At 43.3% G+C, this 21151-nt stretch overlaps 1 protein-coding gene across 1 annotated transcript in view; it reads left to right on the top strand.

Moving 5' to 3' along the window:
* Positions 1 to 21151, top strand: part of Taf3 (TATA-box binding protein associated factor 3) — a 148998-nt gene that overhangs the window by 94994 nt on the left and 32853 nt on the right. The window contains exon 3 of the mRNA XM_021215323.1: positions 16392 to 18223. Coding sequence (XP_021070982.1) covers positions 16392 to 18223 — 1832 coding nt within the window. The remainder of the gene's footprint in view (positions 1 to 16391; positions 18224 to 21151) is intronic.

The following is a 21151-nucleotide window of genomic DNA, read 5'->3' as shown; positions in this document are numbered from 1 at the left end:
AGAAAGAAAGAAAAAGAAAGAAAGAAAGAAAGAAAGAAAGAAAGAAAGAAAGAAAGAAAGAAAGAAAGAAAGAAAGAAAGAAAGAAAGAGAAAAAGAGAAAAAAGGAAAAGGAACAGGAAGGCTGGAGAGATGGCTCAGTGGTTAAGAGCAGTGACTGCTCTTCCAAAGGTCCTGAGTTCAATTCCCAGCAACCACATGGTGGCTCACAACCGTCTGTAATGGGGATCCGATTCCCTCTTCTGGTGTGTCTGAAGACAGCGACAATATACTCACATACATTAAATTAGAGAGTGGGGGAGGGGGACAGGAAGGGGAAGGAGAAGAGGAAGAAAGGGAGAAGAATGAAAAGTAGATGAAAGTGCCAGTGAGTAATGGGGCTAGCATGCATGTCAGGCTATTCAGGAAGGCCTCTGATAAATGAGAATTAAATAGTACCTCGCAGGAAATAAGAGAGCAGTCTTAATATGATCACAATTCAATGTCAAACTGTAGTTGCACAGACAGAGAATAGCATCAGCAACCTTGATGCTGGAGTGCAGCTCACTAAAGCACAGAAGCAAGGTAGGATTAGACTGGAACCAGTGAGAGAGGGAAAAGGAGAAAGATGGCTGCTGCCTGTTTCAGCTAGTGCTCCTATGAGTCTGTGCTACCAGCGGCTGCACTTGTAGGAGGAGCAGGGTCTCAGAGCTTGGATCTCTGCACTCCAGCTGCAGGCTCTCCCACATGGAAGCATCAAGGCCTGTTATTGGCTAGTGAGAACTTTCAAGATGAGAGATGTTGTGATAGTTGCACATCAAGATGAGCAGATGATACTGTAAATCCAAACAAGATGTATTCTGTAAATGTAATAGTTTTGTGTCCATCTCTTAGAAGGCTTTACACATGGAACACTACAAAGTAACTTTTCCTGAAGAAGAACAAGCCTTGCTTGTCTTCTTGCTACTAGGGAGGTTAAAGTGGAAGAAGCCTTTGAGTCCACACTTCAAGATCAGCCCAGGCAACACAGTGAGACCCCAAACCAAACAGAAAATCCTCCCTCCCTCCCTACCTCCCTCCCTCCCTCCTCTTTCTTTCTTTCTTTCTTTCTTTCTTTCTTTCTTTCTTTCTTTCTTTCTTTCTTTCTTTCTTTCTTTTCTTTCTTTCTTTCTTTCTTTCTTTCTTTCTTTCTTTCTTTCTTTCTTTCCTCCCTTTCCTTTTTTCTTTACCTTCCCCCTCTCTGTCTTCCTTATTCCCCTTCTCTCTCCCCTACTTCCAGTTTCTCTCCACAGAGAACCTTTCAAAAGTTATGAGATGTCATCTCTGGGACATTCTAGTTAGATAGAAAAGATTGCAGTGGCTTGGCATATCATGCATACCTTCAGAGCAATAAGAGCAGGAGTAGGATCAAGCAATAAGAGAGCAAGAAAAAAAAAACGGCTGGGGCTGGAAAAGTCCTGCAGAGGAGTTTGAAGACAAAATTAAGAAAATCTGAGGGCTGGAGAGATGGCTCAGTGGTTAAGAGCACTGACTGCTCTTCCAAAGGTCCTGAGTTCAATTCCCAGCAGCCCACAAGCATCTGTAATGGGATCTGATGCACTTTTCTGGTGTGTGTCTGAAGACAGCTAATGTGTACTTATATACATAAAAATAAATAAAATCTTTAAAAGGAAAGAAAGAAAGAAGAAAAGAAACAAAATCTGAGCACTCGGCATAAAGAGAAGACTAACAGGAGATACAGTGTTAGAAAACACAGAATTAATTTATGTGGTCCTACAACCAACTAGAAGGATGTCCAGGAAGAGAGACCCAATGAAACTCAAGAATATAAAATGGTCAAAGAAGTGATACAAGAAAATTCTCAGTAGTAAAAGATCCTGAAAGAGGCTTAAGGCACCGCAATTATGAAGGGATGCAAATACACACTAAGGCACATTGTACTTATCACAGTGCTCCATTAGAAGTAAACAGTTGGGAGCTGCAAAGGCATGGAACTTGATAGAGAATATGAAGCAGTAGAGGTGGACCTCTCAGCCCAGCCCAGCCCAGCCCAGCCCAGCCCAGCCCAGCCCAGCCCAGCCCAGCCCAGCCCAGCCCAGCCCAGCGCTGGAGCCTGGGCACAGCCTTCATTCCTTCCCTCCAGCCTCCCTGCACTGTACTCTGGCAGCCCAAGGGACTTAATGTCTGGAGGTTTCCATGGCATTCTAGTTACATTCTGTACTGACTACAATACTTTGCTCTCCATACATGGTTGTGAAAACTTGATTTATTTTATGAAAAATACCCCAAACAGTTCGTATGAAGCCACACTTCCAGTCAGATCTGAGCCTTCCCAAATAGCACCATCAACTAGGAACCAAAGTTTAAATCCCCAAGGACTACAGAGCATTTCTCATTTGAACCACCACAGCTGGCCTTGAGATTGGAATGTTTGTAGTAAGATTCATATACCAGTAGTAAATGTCCTGATCTCTTAGGTAGCCTAAGTGAGAAGTCATTAGGAAGTGCCTAAAATCTCTGCAGCACACATGTTTACAAAAACTAGCCTAAGCAAAAACCTCTGAGGCAATGTTGAAGTTTTCTTTTGGAGGAATATCCTCATTTCATGATGTTTGCGCACTCTCCTGCTGGATAGTTTCCTGTGACAGAAATATTTTTTTTCTTCAGTATTAGTTTCTTTCAATCTCAATTTGTCAAATATCTCCACTTCCAACGAGTCTGGCTTATCACATATCATGTGTTAAAGAAAGCTTCTGGGGTCACGCAAGGCTGTCACTGAGCTAACACCACTTCTTACTCGAGTTGAGGTCCCTTAGGCACACTCGTGGGAAATGAGAAGACATCAGAGATTAGCAGGAGTGCAGTTCAGAATGTGGGACTTGGGTGGGAGGTGGGGAAGAGAACAGGGGACAGAAAGAAGACAGTGGAACCATACCATCAGAATGTAGACTAAAGGAATGTCAACCTGAAATCCTGTCTTCAGCTAAGCTGTCAACTCAGGAGGTAGTATATGGACATTTCAGACACACATCGTCTGAAAACATTCACTTCCGAAGCATCTCTTCCCAGAAACTATCAGATGAGATGGTCTAAATTCAGCTGGATCTAGTAGATATTTCAGCACCCAGTATATACTTAATGTGACCCCATGCATACAGTAACTCTTGTATTTATAGATCTGAGCTGAAAGATTCAGAAAACAAAGATGAATTAAAACCCAGGCTTTGCTCTCGATAACGTCACATGTACTGATCTGGGACAATGCAGACAAATAACTGTATGCTCAAGCGTTCTCATAAAGTTAGCGGATTTGTAGGGATTTGTGACAGTAACAGCTCAGATCTGACTGGAAGTGTGGCTTCATACGAACTGTTTGGGGTATTTTTCATAAAATAAATCAAGTTTTCACAACCATGTATGGAGAGCAAAGTATTGTAGTCAGTACAGAATGTAACTAGAATGCCATGGAAACCTCCAGACATTAAGTCCCTTGGGCTGCCAGAGTACAGTGCAGGGAGGCTGGAGGGAAGGAATGAAGGCTGTGCCCAGGCTCCAGCGCTGGGCTGGGCTGGGCTGGGCTGGGCTGGGCTGAGAGGTCCACCCTTAGCTCCTGAAGCTGAACAGATTTGCTGGAAGATAACTAGGATGAGGCTTTTTCTGAAGAATCTTTCAAACTGGCTGTGCTTTGCCTACCAGGTTGAATCACTGCTGACTTTAATGTATTTTTGTCTTTGGCCCCTCCCTGATTGCTTGGCATGGACTATGCACAGAGTAAATGCTTGTTGTGTTGAACTTAAACATGCTATTAGAGAATTCAAGAAAGAGGAAGTGTCTTAGTTAGGGTTTGGTTGCTGTGAAGAAACACTATTACCATGGCAACTCATTAAGGAAAACATTTCATTGGAGCTTGCTTACAGGGATTCAGTCCATTATCATCATGGAGAGGAGCATGTCAGCATCCAGGCAGGCATGGTGCAGGAGGAGCTGAGAGTGCTACATCTTCATCTGAAGGCTGCTAGCAGAATATTGGCTTCCAGGCAGCTAGGATGAGGGTCTTAAAGCCCACACCCACAGTGACACACCTACTCCAACAAGGCCACACCTCCTAATGGTGCTATTCCCTATGGGTCAAGCATTCAAGCACATGACTCTATGGTGGCGATACATATTCAAATCACCACAGGAAGGGTGATCTAGTACTTGTTGGCTATAGAATAAGCAGGATATTGAGTTGTTATTAGAAATAGACTCCAGGTCAGTGACACACCTTTGTAATTTTGCACTTGGGAGACTAAAGTGGGAAAGTCAGGAGTTCAAGACCAGCCTGGGGTTGGTAGTACATGAAACATTGAGGGGTAGGGGGTACATGCTGTAAACATGTAATCCTGGTGCTCAAGGAGTCTGAGGCAACATGATCAGCATTTGCAAAAGAGCAAAAGAAAAGAAGAGAAAGGAGGAGGGAGGAGATACAGTACAGAAGACCATGGAAAACATTTCAGACGGAGACTGGGGCAGGACCAATAGTTAGAGTTAAAGAGTGAATGGGGGGGGGGGTGGAGAGATGGCTCAGCGGTTAAGAACACTGACTGCTCTCCCATAGGTCCTGAGTTCAGTTCCCAACAACCACGCGGTAGCTCACAACCATCTGTAATGGGATCCCTGGTGTGTCTGAAGACAGCTATAGCATACATACATACATACATACATACATACACACATACAGAGTGGGTGGGTGATAAAGTGATCAGGCCAGTGTGATATTTCATCAGTGTGACAGAGCTGAAGTATGTCTTTTTCTCTGATTGTCACACTATGTTCTGAGCATCCTAGATCTCCTTTCTGCTTTATTGATGTTCAAGTGGCTCTGAATACTTTTCCTATGACTATGGTCATTGGGCCTGAAAAATAGCAAATGCTCAAATAATGACTGGAAATGATTCTAGAAGGACTGACTGTGTGCTTGAGCTAGACAACAATGTTGAGGGATGGAAAGGCTTGGATAAAGCAGCCCACTTTCACAGTTAGGAGTTCTGGAGATGCATTGAGCATGTGCAGCAGCAGCAGAGAAGACACTACTGTGCTGGGTCCAGCACTATTCTGCTTTCTTAAATTAAGAAAACTATTACTTTGGAGCACTTGGGGGGTGGTAATTAGTTCATTTCAGTTACCCCTGGTCATGTCCCCCCTAAGTGTCAAATAGCGTACAGCTTCAAGGAGTCAGAACTGTTTGTTCTGTGGTCAGTTTCTTGCTCCACAAGTAAAGAGTCGTGTGTGCCACTTCACTGATATGTCAGGAGGTGACAGGTTGACATTTTCATTAAGTTTTATAATGTTCTATTAGTTAATGTTTTTATAATTCATAATACTGATTTGGACGAAGTCTTTCCAAGAGTCCCAGGAAATCTAGCAGTTATCTGTAGCAGTATATAAATCCTTTTTTGTAGCTTTCAGTGACCTGCATAGAATGTGCTTGAAATATTATTTACCTGAAGATACTTGAGGTAAACATTTATGAAATACACTTTAACCCTCGAGCTTTAACTAAATTTCACTGGGATATGTGTAGGAATTCCCTCTGATTCAGTTCCCTCTTATACAATTGAACCTGCTATGTGATGAGCCTAGCTAGTGTCTGAAATGCTGTAATGGCATCCTTCCTCTTGTCCCAGTACAGGAAAGTTCCCGTCGTCTTAACAGCACTGCTCCTCCCTACCCACGCTGCACAGGCCTTTCTAACAAAGCTTATAAACCCAGCTCAAAGTAGCTGCAGTAACTCCACAGACCAGGTTAATGCGTCCGTCACCTCAGTCCTCTCAGAGCATCAGGACACAGGTGAAAGACAAATGCCAGAGTGTGACATGAATTCTAGTCCAGTTCCCAACAGAACTGAAGCCTCACGGGCACTGGCCTCACTGCTCCTATCTTTGTCGGCATCCCAGTTTTCTGAGTCTATTGATCCAAATTTCCTCAGTTTCCCCTCCAGCCCACTTCCAAACCCTTAAGAACGTTGTGACTAAGGTTAGTTGCAGCCACAATGAAACTTTTCTAGTAGCAGGTTTCTGCATTGGTTGGGTCCTTACAGTGACATGAACAACATAAAGGAGACTTGTTTAGGTTAGGAGCTGCCTAGGCTCGTCTGCCATGGGTGGGAGGGAGTGATGGTCCAGAGGAGTGAGCATGTGGCAGAGGCTGCTCACCTCAGACAGACAGTAAGCGGAGAGAAAGAGGCTCCAGAGGCCCAAAGTCTACACCTCCCACAATATTGCCACCAGCTGAGGCCAACCATTCAACACAAGGGCCTGAGGGGGACATTTCTCATTCAAACTATTACAATAGAGTTCTTTGTGCACTGAAAATAGGGTTTTCTTGTTCTGTCTGCAGTTAATATTTGTAAGAGGAAGAATGGAAAATTGTCAATCTATTCATAAAGTAGACTTTGGAAAATTTCACTCATTTCTTAAAATTTTGAGTGTGGGGTGTTTGGGAGAATGTTGGGGAGAGAGAAACTAACTTGTTTAGGCACAGTTGTCAATTTTATTTTTGACTTACTGCTTTGGATAAACATACTGGAATGCTGCCAACATTTCAGGTGGCTGAGTGCTAATTTTGTTGAAATTAGATGGAAGAGCTATTCCTGCCAATTTTCCATTAAATTATGCAAAAATTTGACTTTGTAAATCATAAATCTAGTTTTTAAAAAAAAGAGTCCTAATTTTCTAGTTAGTAAGACCATCAAAAGACTAATTATTCTCATTTTAGCTTTTGATTTTTGTTTAGGAAAAATATCAGAGAAGCAAAATGCAGTAAAAATTAGTGCTTCCTTTTGTCATGTAGCCAGCATGTTGACTTGAGGTGTTAAAGGATATAGCGTTTGTGACTTTTTCTTACGAAGCCAGTGAGCCTCAGAAAACAATGAGTTTTCTCTTGATGAGTGGTAGTTACTGAATAATCACTCACATAGTGGTCAGGGCTATCTTTCAGCTAATCCTCAAGTGATGGACTTGGTATATCTCTGATTTTTCTTTTAGCCTTCCCAGGCTTAGAAGGAGGAGACAGAAGTGATTGTGGGAACTAGAGGGAGCCCTGGAAGCCACAGAGGAGAGGAGACCTTATCTTAAGCAATTAATCAAGAAACTCATATTATGGGACAATTATTCACAGTTAATTTTAAAATAACTTTAAAGCCCGGGTCTTGAGGGATTTTTTTCCCTCCAAATTTTGTCAAGGTCATTGAGACAGTCTAAGGCTCAGGTGCCGCACAGACATTGCATCCATGAGTGGGCACATTGTGAAGAAGTAGTGGCAGGCAGCATCAGTATGTGTATGGCTTTACTTCCATCCTGATAGCTCGCTGTTCAAATAGAATGAGGCGTAGTCCTGGAGATAGACAGCCTTTCTACAAGGGGATTCTGAGGTGTCCTGCCCTCTGCCCTCTGCCCTCTGCCCTCTGCCCTCTGCCCTCTGCTCTCTGTAGTCAAGTTCAAGTTGATGGCTCCTCATGCTTGCTTAGTGACTCTGTGTCGTATCATCTAATGCTGGATTTCCAGCTGGCTGTGGTTGTTCAGTCTGACCAATCAGCTCACCTTGCTGAGACTTGAACACAGGTAGGTTCATGTGCCTTATCTGACAATTTCTCTTGTTCACAGAGAAGTGAGCACTCGAAGATCTGCTCTCAGCTTCCTCTGCCCTCCTCCCTGGGTGTTTTTTCCTTCCTGCAGTGACAGTGCACTGCTGCTGCTGCCCAGTGGCTCCTGTAGGCTATAGGCACTCTCTGGGTAGCTGCTTTACTTCTACACAGGCCCCAGCCATGCTGACACTGGCACCACAGTGAGACTTTTACCCTCTGTCTTTCTTCCCTGGCATGTCTGTTCAGTTGTCACCCAGGGTCACGTTTTACTTGTCTCGAGACAGCTGTGGCATCACTTCTTTGGTGATTCTGTCACCAGCCTGTCCCTCTCTATACACACTGCCCTATTTTATTGGCTTCCTAGCTCTTAATCACTGTGAATTAGCCTTGGTGTTTATTTGTTACCTCTGCTCTCCTAGTAAATCTGTGAAAACAGAGCCCTTGCATTTTGTGAACTTGGCTCTAAATAGCAAGAGTCTCTTACACAGATCTTGTTTGGGAAAGATCAAACTTGAAAACCAAAGTCTGGTTTCTTCTGAACACGTCTCAGTTGTGAACCATCGTAAGGTGGAGGAATTAGCTTGACCAACAACATCACTTGGGACCCCTTGTAGATATTATCATGGTTAACAGCTGATAGTGAAGTTAGTTCCTGACTCTGAGTCTTAGTTAGGGAAACAGACAAGAATGACATCAATGTTCAGACAGTTGTAATTATTTTTCCAGTCTTATAATGTCTGAAAAATACCCAGAAAAGACAATGTTAAGCTTGAGCTTTGCAGAATGAGAGAGAAGCAAACCCAGCTGAGAGACGAGTGTTCTTCATGAGAAAGACAGAACATAAAAGACCTCTACATGTTCCAGAATTTGAAAAAAAAAAAATTTCATGTGGTTTGAGCAGGATGATCTGTATGAATATTCTGTAATGATCTAAAATGTATCTCTGTTTGAATTTGGAGAAACATCTAAGCCAGGTATGTCACCATTAAGTGTGTGGTGGTTGGTTTTAGTTTTAATTTTCAACTAGATAGAACCTGCAGTCACCTAGGAGACAGGCTTCTAGACTCGCCTGTGGGGGAGTATCTCGATTGTGTTGATTAAATGGGCAGATCCACGGATTGTGGGCGGTACCATTCCCCACGCAGAGGCTCCTGGACTGTGTAAGGATGAAGAGTGTGAGCTAAGCATGAGCATGCCTGCATCCATCACTTTTCTGACTGACCAGCTGCTGCAAGCTCCAGATGTCTTGCCTTCCCCATCCTGATGACTGTAACCTGGAACTGTTAACTAAAATAAAGCCTTCCTCCCTTAAGTTGCTTTGGTTGGATTTGCTTTCTCAAAGTAACAGAAAAGGTGTATGAAGCATATTTTTTCTTTCTATGAAATGTGTATGAAAAATGTGATTGCTTTTGAGTAATTTGCCTTTGTTTCAATCAGTAGTTCATACATACAAGTGCTTTGCACTGATGGAGTGAGTCATATTTCTATAAGCAGTTGGTCTTTACTTGCAGATTGTGTTTTCGTGGATTTGCCTACTCACTACAGCCACTTTTAACCCCAGAGTGCTCAATGACATTCCAAGATAACCTGAGTACGTGTGCAAAATGACCCCCTCCCCAAAAAAATTACTTATTGGGGGTGAAGAGATGGCTCAGCAGTTAAGAGTACTGGCTACTGGCTAGTCTTCTAGAGGACCCAGAACTGATCCCCAACACCCACATGTCTGCTTACAACCATCTATAACTCCAGTTTTGAGAATCTGATGCTTTCTTCTAGCTTCTGGGGGAAGAAGGCACACATGCAGTGCACAGACATAGAGACTGCCAGAACACCCATACACTTAAAATAATAAATAACTTTTAAATATTGACTCACCTGTCACTTGGGTTCCAGACTGCTTTTGACCTTTCTGCTTTCACTGAACAAGTGTCTTTTCACGTTCTATGCCCTAGTAGAGTTCTGCATGCCACCTACTATCCTTAAGCACAAAGACTATGACATGCCTTGCAGAAAATATGCCTAGATTTAATATCCTTCTGTGACGCCCAGGTTATACTTCTGTTAACCAGGAGTGCAGAGTTACTCACCAATGTGTATTAAGTCAGGTCCTTAAATAAACTGCATGTAGCTGGATATGTTCTTTATGCCATCACTCAGGGGGCTGAGGAAGGAGGATGGAGGGGAGTTCCATCCAGCAGGAAAGGGAAGGTGAGGAGGAAGAGGAGGAGGAGGAGGAGGAGGAGGAGGAGGAGGAGGAGGAGGAGGAGGAGGAGGAGGAAGAAGAAGAGGAGGAGGAGGAAGCGGCAAAGGGAAGGGAAGAGAAAGGGAAGATAGACAAGATTATACATTGATCATTTGATGAAAGTGTGATCAGAAAGTCACAGGAACTGAATTCTGTGTTTTCCCTAGAAACAGTACTTATAGCAGATTATAGAAGTGATGACAGCTGACTGTGTATGTTAATGTGAGTACATAGTTAACACGTTGGTAATGAGAGCTGACTATACACATATGTGTAAATATGTAGTTAAAATGTTGCCTCATTGAACCTGAAAATTTACTGTATTTAGACAGCAACTCTATTACTCACAATGTTGTAATTTGAACAGGTTGGCCCAACTATAGAATTCTGCTGGATGTGTCTAGGCTAACTCAAATAATGTGGTCAGCTGGTGATCAATGGCCTCCCTTCCATTTCTGATGCTTTGGCTAGTGCCCTAGGCTCTGCTGTTCTCACCATCCATCAAGCAAGAGGGATAGCTAGCTCCAGAGTGAGAGTGCTTTCCAAGCCTCTGTCTATGTTACATCTGCTAACCTTGACCCCTGACTGGCTGTACAAGTCAGATGGCCACCCAGACTCAAGTAGGTGTCTGCCCTGATTAGCATTGTATCGGCCATTGATGTATTTGTGGAGGGGAAGAACCTCTGTTGTTCCTTCCCGCTGAGTTTATGAATTAAACACTTGACTGGATTCTTTTTAAGACTGGTTTGTTATTGGGGAAGAGGGAAGGTCAGAGGACGACTTCTGGAGTTGCTTTTCTCCAACTCTGAGTTCGGGGAGGCTCCAGGTTACCGTGCTTACATGTCAAGCCCTTTTCCCTGCTGAGCCATTTGGCTTTTTTTGTTATTGTTTTGGGTTTTTTTTCTATGCTTTGTCTTACTGTCACTCAAAAGCTACGTAGGTGCTACTTTCTTTGAGCCCAGATTGTCATAAAAGGAAGAAGTTCAGAAAGATGAGGAGGCCGCACAGCCAGCAATGGGCAAGGACCCATGTCTGTTATGACTGTAAGATGGTTATTCTTTCTCCACTAGTTTGCTTTCTGATAGATGAATAGCTAGTTGGTCTTGTTGGGCTGGGGAATGACCATTAAATAGACTCTAGGAATCCAGAAGAAACAACTGCCATTTTTTTGTCTTGGAAAAACTGTGCCCTGTGGGCAGCCTTCCTGTGTGACAAGTTTAAGTAAATTGTGACCACGGTGAGTGGTGATGTGGTGCTTGGTTATAAATTTGATTCACATCAAGGGCTTACATTCTGGATATGGGATCTTAGTTGTAGCAAAATTTATTCTGAAAGACTTAAAGGAAGATGATTAAAATATTAGAGATACTGACATTGTCTGAAGAGATCTACTTGTATTTATTTCTTGTAAAAAAAAAAAAAGTCCACAATATTACCATAGCTGGGCCTATTATGCTATTGTAATCCTAGCTGAACAGAGAAGGGTGATTAACGATAGCAATTTATTGTATCTGAGGAGGAAAGAAAATAGGAGATGTTGTCGTTATCATAAATCATATCATAAATAACCAAAAAGAAGTCCTCGGAAAGCCTGTGTGGTGTCAGCAGCCAGCGCTTTCATGCCCGTTAGCCAGGATGTAGCCATAGAAACCCCAAAGTCATATTGTTATCTTGGTCTTGCTGCAGTTATGTGATACAACAGTATTAACATATAGATTAGGCCATTTATAATGCTAGGTGTCATTTCAGGTTGGCTTGCTTATATTGCATTTTAGTTTCTTATTGTGCAGAATGTTAGTGGAATGGGGCTTTTTTACAGGTCAGTGTGTGTAGGTATTTATAACACATCTTCACTAATGCTAATTTATCCTGTCATTGATTGGCTATACTCTATGAATTGTCATTGCCTAATTGTCTTGTCTTCATTAGTAATATTTTTTAAGTAAGTAGGTTTATTTTTAAAAATACATACCCACTTGTACATATTGAGTGTTAAAAGGGTTCTGATTTTGATTCAATTACAAACAGGACAGTTTAAAAATATTATATGTCACAATATAGTCGTAATTAAAACTGTTTAGCCTCAGGCTAAAGGATAAACTGTTGAGATGGCTTACAGTCAGTTTGGCTGTCACTGCACCTCTTCTCCCCCCCACCCCCCACCCCTACCCCCCAGGCTCCCAGTGTCTGTCTTGCTCTTGCTGCCCCAGGCTCCTTCCCTGCAGCAGCACCTCCCCTGAGCCTGGCCTTCCAGAAACACTGTGTGTTCCCAACCCATTTAACCATCACCGTTCATCTGTCAGATTGTTTCAGTGGTGTGCCATCTCCTCACCCTCTTGGCCCCCACAGTAGGCTCACAGCTTTTGGTAGCTTCTTTGTCCTTAGATATTTCGGCAGCAACAGTTTAAAGCCACGGCCTTTCTCCAAAGCCAAAATGAAGTATCTGGAGTTCTAAGCACCAATCTGGGTTTTCAGAGGCCTACCTGGGATCAGGACCTGCTGTGCCCTGCCTTTCAGGTTATTTCTTATGCATGGTCAACTACGTGGAGGGATATCCTTAATAGCTACGGTATTCACCTTGTCGGGGCTCAGGGGGACCATGCTTCTGTTCTGCAGATGATGGGTCTTGGGGACATTAAGTGGGCTCTGCTGGGTTCAGTTGTGGCCATGGGGAAAAAACCCAGCTGCGGTTTCAGCACGGTTCCATTTCTAGTTGGTATTTCCATTTCCACTCGCTTCTATCCTCTGCGTGTCCCTTGTTCAGATCCCTGCTCTGCCACATCAAGGGCTGTCTACAAGGATGCAGGTGATCTGAAGGTGGGAGACTGGGGTTTGCTTGTCTGGCCTTGTGCCCGACTCTAGCACAGTACTATGGATGGTGACACACAGCAGTAGATAATTAATCATCGAGTTACATCTAGGAATTTGTGAAGATAAGTGCATCTAAGACCCCAACAAATGTGAAGGTAGTCTTTACTGGGAAAAAGGAAATAATGATTTTACTGATAAAGGTAATATTAGCATATAAAGCCATAACTTAGAAGACTAAGGCAGAAGATTCCCAGTTTGAGACCAGTCTAGGCAACCTAACAAGAGCCAATCTAAAACTTCAGACGTTTCCACACACGTGATGTAGCTTTAAATGTATTTAACTTGGGGGAAATATATGTGGGTAGCACTTTATTGTCTTTTTAGTTAAAGTTTAAAAATAGAAGTGTGTTTTCTGCCTAGTTTGAGAACTGAAGAGTTGCATGCATCTGTGCAGTTAATGAGATAAAAAGCTTTCATGCCATGTGCAAACAATTTCCTCTTCTTCCTAATGTCTACTAGCTTTTTAGATTACAGTGTTTCTTTAAAGGCATTTACTGCTCTAGTTAAAACGATATTTTGTTCTAAATCAATATTTATCATAGCTTAGAGTTAACATCCCCAAATCCTTATGGTGCGTTCAGCCCTCACTGCCATGTTTAGTTTTTGTTTGAGAAGTTTGGTAGGGCAGCATGTTTTTTTCATTATTCCTCAGAGAAATGTGGGGACTGGTGATTATTTATGTTGTCAACGAAGGAAAATCACAGTGAAGTTTGTACTGTCCTGCCCTCTTCAACATTTGTGATTTTAAAAAGGTAGACATTGCTGTTGTTTATGCGTTTTCCTTTTGTGTAATTTAAGATACGTTGTGCCCAGTCATCCATATTGTTTTCTATTATTTCCTCTCGTAATGCTGCAGCAAAAGCATTCCAGATGTTTTAGTCACTTTAACAAATGCTTCTGTAAGGAACAGAAAAGAGAGGCTTAGTTTTGTTCACGATATTAGAGGGTTCTCTGGATCAGTTGACTGTTGCTTTCAGCCTGTGGCAGAACAGTCATGCTGGGAGCGCAGGGCAGAGCAGTCATGCTGGGAGCGCAGAGCAGAGCAGACCTGCTGACCTCATGACCCAGGAAACAAAAGCAGAAAATAAAGAGACATAAGAGTCCACATTTCCTTTAGAGAGTACCCCTCCAGGTCTTAAATACCTGCCATGGGCCCCACTTCATGAAGTTCCCACCATCTCCTAAAATAGGAAGTTGGGGCTATCCCCTAACATGGAGTTCTTTAGGGACAATTAAGACCCCACTGTGTCAGCACATGTGGGAAACTATTTGGCAGAATGAAAAGTTCCTCTGTGTCCTCGTTATGTCAGGGTATCTCTGTGTTCCCTAGCTGTGCTGGAGCTCACTTTGTAGACCAGGCTGACCTTGAACTCCAAGATCCGGCTGCCTCTGCCTCTTGAGTCCTGGGATTAAGGGTGTGCACCACCATGCCCAGCTCTAGGCTATCTTTTTTGCATGTGTGACCAGTTGAACCCACAGGGGATGTATTCACAAGTTGAGGTAGGAGGGAAAATGGACAAAGAAATGGTCTGAAATGACTCTGTGTGTCTACTGGCCAATGGAGAGGTGGTGGTGGCATTGTCAGGCGATGGTAGCAGTAGTTATGGTGAAGCTCCATGTTGTGACAGTTTATAGAGCGCTGTTTGTCACTTTTGTCACCTCACCTATTCACCTGATGCCATTGAAGCCCAGTGTCTGTTAGCTTTCATTCTCACGGATCTCTAAGCAATGACTTTGTCCTCTAGACTTCCATTTGTTAAAACCAAAAACCTTTACATTGTTTTCATTTGTTGAGTGTGTGTGTGTGTGTGTGTGTGTGTGTGTGTGTGTGTGTGTGTACACGCTCCACAATAAGCATGAAGAAGCCAGAGGACAGCCTGTGACATGAGTTCTCTCCTTCAGTCATGTGGGCCCCAAGACTCCAGCTCAGATTGCCTGTCTCGATGGCAGGCACCTTTACCTACGGAACTCTCCTGCTCTAAACTGTCTTCTCACAGCTCCCAGATCCCTTGAGCTCTTGGACACCTGACCCTCCATGTTCCATTGTTCCCTTTATCTTTACATCGTTATATCTCAGAATTCTTTATCCACATTTCATATTTTACCCCACTCCTTGACCGTGGTTTTAGTATTAACAACAGCCTCTCACATCCCACTCTGGTTTTTGGAACTTCAACATATTTTTGAGCTGCTCAGTCAACACCACTGGCTAAGTGTTGTGTCTGGGATCGAGCTAAAATCATCATTGCTCTCCATTCGCCTTCCTGTTAACGACAGCCCTGATCATTATGGACTTTACAGCCTTGGGCTTGTGTTAAACTCCTTCAACTCATATCTGAGCATGTGGTATCTGTTCACTGTCTAAAGAATGTCATTCACCTCTCCTGATTCCTGTCTGCTGCCATTTTCTAGTCTAGTCGCTTTACTCTTGCCTACACCGTGTTAGCCATGCCTCATCTGTCCCTTCCTTTTGGTGTCTGGCACCACCCACTCTGTCCACCATGTGTTTTTGTTGAGATATTCTTAGGCTTACTTGAGTGTAAAGTAGCAGAATGCAGAAGCCTTGTGATGTGGATACAACCTTACTCAGCTTTCATTGGTTCTGCCTCTTTCCTCTTCACGTTCCAGACAGATTATTCCTGTGTCTCAAGTCCTCCTTTTTACCACCTGAACCTTTCATCCTGGACTCTGGCACTCCCGGCAGTATTCTAATCACTGCATTATCCCTGAAGTCTCCCCCATGGACAGGGACTCATCCCCGTGCCAATTTGTCTGGGGTACCAGTTTCCTTTCTGTGTGCCATACACATGCACTAGTATAGGTCAGGAATTGATTATATAGTTCTTTCAGCCATTCTCACTATGCAGAATATGCTTACTAAATACGTACAGAACAGAAAGACAGTCTGGTCTTATAAGAACTGAGTCAAATAGGCAGGGCAAGTGTATTGGCCCTTTTGAAAGGTCAGGAATCTTGCTCAAGGATGTTGAGATTGCCTAAGACCCATCATTCTGTAGGGCCAGACACTTAACTAAACATAGTTTCAGATATCTGAGCCAAGCTCATCACACTGTACTATGCTGTCATTCCAAGGGGGGTGTACCTATAATCTGAGTTGTGTACAGAGATTCAAATTTTTTGCACAAGTCTATTTCATAAGACTGGGAAGATATCTTAGTCAAGTAAAATGCTTGCCACAAAAGCATCTGGACCTGTATGTGCTCCACCATAACCCAGTCTCCTTGAATGGTAAGATCCAGTTTCAGTAAGAGAGCCTATCTCAGAAAGTAGGGTGGAAAGCAATGGACAGACATCCGATGTCAGCCTCTGGCTTCTACACACATAAGCACACACACACACACAGGTCTTTTAAAAGTGTGCCTTTCATTTCTGAGACTAGTGGGCATGAACGCAGCTGTGTTTCTGAGGCCAGGTGAGGGCTGGAAGGAGTGAGAGGAGCATGGAGTAGGAGGGCAGTATTCTCTCTGATCAGAAAGTAATGTCAGCCTGCTGGTCCTCCGTGTTGTCGTTTGTGAAAGGATGATGAGCCTAGGCTGGGAGACCTGGCAGGGCTCGTGGCTGTGTTCTGACTCTGTTTCTCCCTCCCAAGAACTGATGTTTGAAGACTAGGTTCTGTTCTGTTCATTCTAATAATGCCCTTTCTCCCTTTGCAGAGGAGGAAGAGGAGCAGGTGCCCACTGATGGGGGAACCTCAGCAGAAGCCATGCAGGTGCCCTTGGAAGAAGACGATGAGATGGAGGAGGAGGAAGTCATCAATGATGAGAACTTCTTGGGTAAGAGGCCACTGGACAGTCCTGAAGTGGAAGAAATGCCCTCCATGAAGCGCCCACGACTCCTGAGCACTAAAGGGGACTCCCTAGATGTTGTGTTGTTAGAAGCACGAGAACCTCTCAGCTCGATAAATCCACAGAAGATCCCACCAATGCTTTCTCCCGTGCATGTCCAGGACAGTACTGATCTGGCCCCTCCGTCACCAGAGCCCCCCATGCTGGCTCCTTTTGCAAAGTCACAACTACCAATTGCAAAGCCATTAGAAACAAAGTCATTTACACCGAAAACAAAGACTAAAGCTAGCTCTCCAGGTCAGAAAACTAAGTCACCCAAGGCTGCCCTATCACCAGCAAGGCTTGGAAGTCCTATTCGGTCACCAAAAACCATTCCTAAAGAAAAGAAGTCACCTGGACGCTCTAAGAGCCCCAAGAGTCCTAAGAGCCCCAAGATTGTAGCTCATGTTCCCCAAACCCCTGTCAGACCTGAAACTCCAAATAGGATCCCTTCAGCTATGGTGGTTGAAAAAACTGTTAAAGAGACCATCCCAGTGATGAAACCAACACAGACTCCCCCAGAAGTTGTGAAACTGAACATTGAAATGCAGCCGAAAAAGGCTGTGGTGGTGACAGACAAAACCATCGATGACTCCATCGATGCTGTGATCGCACGTGCCTGTGCAGAGCGGGAGCCAGACCCTTTCGAGTTTTCTTCCGGATCAGAATCGGAAGGAGACACTTTTACAAGTCCTAAGAGAACTGCAGGGTCAGAGTGCACCGCTCCGAAAGCTTCCACTTCCTCCAGTAACCTCACCAAGTCCCTGGCCACTCCTCTGCCTCTCTCTGGCGGAACCTCAAGTTCAGATAACTCATGGACAATGGATGCCTCTATTGATGAGGTGGTTCGGAAGGCAAAGTTGGGAGCCCCTTCCAACATGCCTCCCACCTTCCCGTATATCTCTTCTCCCTCCATTTCTCCTCCCACTCCTGAACCTCTACACAAGGGGTATGAGGAGAAAGCCAAGCTGCCTCCATCTGTGGATGTAAAGAAGAAGTTGAAAAAAGAACTGAAGACTAAGTTGAAAAAGAAAGAAAAGCAGCGAGACAGAGAGAGGGAGAGAGAGAGAAACAAAGAAAGAAGCAAAGAGAAGGATAAAATGAGAGAGAGGGAGAAGGAGAAGGAGGCTGGAAAGGAACTTAAGTACCCGTGGAGGGAGCTGATGAAAGACGAAGATTCCGATCCCTATAAGTTTAAAATCAAAGAATTTGAAGACATTGATGCGAAAGTGCGATTAAAAGATGGGATCGTGAGGAGGGAGCGAGAGAAGCACAAGGACAAGAAGAAAGATCGAGAAAGAAGCAAGCGGGAGAAAGAGAAGCGAGAAAGGGAAAGGCTTAAAGAAAAGAACAGAGAAGACAAGATAAAGGCCCCTCCAACACAGCTGGTGTTGCCCCCAAAAGAAATGGCGCTGCCTTTGTTCAGCCCTTCAGCAGTGAGGGTCCCCGCCATGCTACCGGCCTTCTCGCCAATGCTCCCTGAAAAACTATTTGAGGAAAAAGAGAAGCCCAAGGAGAAAGAAAGGAAAAAGGACAAAAAGGAGAAGAAGAAGAAGAAAGAGAAGGAGAAGGAAAAGGAGAAGAAAGAGAGGGAGCGGGAGAAGGAGAGAAGGGAGCGGGAGAAGAGAGAGAAGGAGAAGGAGAAGCACAAGCATGAAAAAGTAAGCCGGGTATCATTTTCGCACTGTCTGAACAAGGTCCTAGTGCAAAACGCAGGTAAACGTAGCCAGGCTTAGGGCTGTGTTTGGGATGTGAATCGAGGGGCAGTTAAGTGACATTTATTTGTAATGTGGTAACAAAGATTAAATTTAGTTCTGTAACTAAGCCCTTTACACACTAGATGCTAAAAATGCACAGCTTCCGAGAAATCTAATCAAAAACTGTAAACTCTGTGTTCATTAAGCTGATATCTCACAGTTAAAACACGCACACACAGTAACACCATCTTTTTAAAAATATCAGGTCTACTGCTACATAATGTCTTGTACTGTTTTTTTGGGTACCCAAAAGCATCCATTTTTTCTATGACATGTAAACCTATGTTCCTTCTGGAAGAGGACAGGAAGTCAACAGGGGGCTGATGGCCTTTGTCTCCTTTTGGAGATCCACTCTGCCATTTACTTAGGGCAGAGGCTTCACATAGGACTTGAGCAGCTTCTCTTTTTTTTTTTTTTTTTTAACTTTTTCTTTTTTCTTTTTTTCTTTTTTTATTTATTATTATTTTCTTTATTTACATTTCAGATGCTATCCCGAAAGTTCCCTATACCCCACCCCTGCCCCTGCTCCCCTACCCACCCACTCCCACTACTTGGCCCTGGCCTTCCCCTGGAGCAGCTTCTCTTATTCTTGCTATTTCTCATGGTAAGATTGGAACTCCTGGGCTAATTTGGTGATCCAGCCAACAGTCAGAAAGTAACTCCATATACAGAGATCTTGCCTGTCAAGTCAGGAAAGCAGACTTACAGAGTCCTTGTAAACAACAGGGATATTAGTCAGCCCTGCAGTTTCATCAAGAGTCAGGAGCTGTGTCCTGTGGACATGAGTTGTGACCTCTGTTCGGGCAGCCCTGCTCTTGCTCTTAGTCTTGAGATGATTGCAGACATTCACTTGACACTCAGGACCATCTGTAGAGCTTCAGAACCTCCTGCTCACACTGGATCTTCTCTGTCTGCACTTGGCCGCAAAGTAGCATCAGAAGTTTCTCTCCACATAATGAATGCTGTCCTACCTAACAGCAAATACAATACCAGTAACGTTACAATGTTTTTAGCTTCCTACTTACCTGGAAAAGCTAACTTGGCTGGCAACAGCCACATTTTTTTTTCTGCCTAACTCTTAATTTGTTTAGACCCCTTGCTGTTTCTTTGAGTAAAGAAATGAAATGAAAATAATGTCAGTAACCAAACACTGGCAAAGTAATGAGACACCATTAACTTGCTAACAGGACACCAACTCTATAATTTCTTCCATTCTAAAAGATTTATTTTATTTTTATTTTTACTAATGTAGAAAGAAATGTGTCCAGAAGAGGGAGGATGTTAGATTCCCTGGAGCTAGAGTTACAGGTGGTTGTAAGCTGGGAACTGAACTCCGGTCCTCTAGAAGTGCCGTCAGTATGAGTGCTCTGAACTACTGAACCATTTCTCCAGCACATCGCATGTCTGTCTTTACAGTCATGTTATCATTTAATTGCTATGTTATCTTAAGATGGTACTTGTCAGGTTTTGAAGCACTTCCACACATTTCCCTCCTTCTGACACACTTATGACCCTGATCCAGCCGGTATTTGTCACCATTGGGGAACAAGACACAGCCTAGGAGACTGGCCGGCCTATCCTGGTTGAGAGGCACATATTCACACTAGCCAAGTCCCTTATTGCACAGATAGTCTTCAAATTTGGAACTATTCTCATAGAAACATTGTCTGACAGTAATTAGTCATCACTGTCATGTACCTAGAGTAACATAAGCCGACTCCCAGCCAAGCAAACGTAGTGCCGTTGCATCTGGTACCACCTTAACTTCGGGAGGTCAGGCATTGGGAAATAGCCATTTTGACGCCTACTGAAGCCCGTGCAATGAAGCTGTTAACATCAGGCAGGCCATGCCTATGCCTTTGCTCAGGAGCTCCCTGACTCTGGAAGAGACTTACTTACCAATAGCTAGACAGACTATCGCCTTGTGTTATTTTTGATAGGTTATAGATCAGAGAAATGACAAAATACAAAAATTTATCAAAATCACTTACCTTACAAGAAGTTTACAAATGAGAAATAGGATTGTAGAATTAGACTTGTTCTAATCCTGGCTTTTGTGAAATTGCTTATATGAAAATAAAATCAGGCTGTTATACAAGATATGTATAGAAATATGTCTGGCATATGTGGAACAAGAGACAGCCCAGGAGACTGACCTATTCCAGTAAATACTATCTGAGTAATGAAAATAGTTACAGGAATAGTAATATTGTTCTATTATTATTTGAACCACACTATAAAAGTGTAGAAACATAGAGTTAAATCTTATCCTTTGTAACAACAGAAAGGGAAGAGGTGGTATCTCTTGTGGAAAGCATTAATAAGGAGTAGAGATTAAAGGCTGTATAGCATGAAAGCTTCTCTTTACCCTGCCCACCAGTCTGCACAAGTTTCATGCAAAACAAGTCAGCAACAGCAACCCTGAAATGGGACTGTGTGTGCCCTGCAGATGTCCTTGACTCTTGTCAGAAGAAAGATAGTAAAAGTAAGCTAAATGGGTCAGCAGGATGGTCCAATAGGGAAAGACACGAGCTGCCTAACATGGCATCCTGAATGCAAAGCTATATGGTGAAAGGAGAGCTCCTACTCCCCACAAACTGGCCTCTGACCTAAACATACATGCCTCAGCACATGCTGACCCACACATACACATACAGCAAATACATACATACATGCATACATACATACATACCTAAATGCAAAATGATTGTCTATTTGTGTGTGCTCGCAAATGGTATGGTATCTGTGTTCATACATGCATATATATATATATATATATATATATATATATATATATATGTGTGTGTGTGTGTGTGTGTGTGTGTGTGTGTG

The sequence above is a fragment of the Mus pahari genome, chromosome 16 (assembly GCF_900095145.1).
Source record: "Mus pahari chromosome 16, PAHARI_EIJ_v1.1, whole genome shotgun sequence".
NCBI lineage: Eukaryota > Metazoa > Chordata > Mammalia > Rodentia > Muridae > Mus > Mus pahari.
Note: the sequence above shows the minus strand (reverse complement) of the source record. Positions and strands in the feature narration are given on the sequence as shown.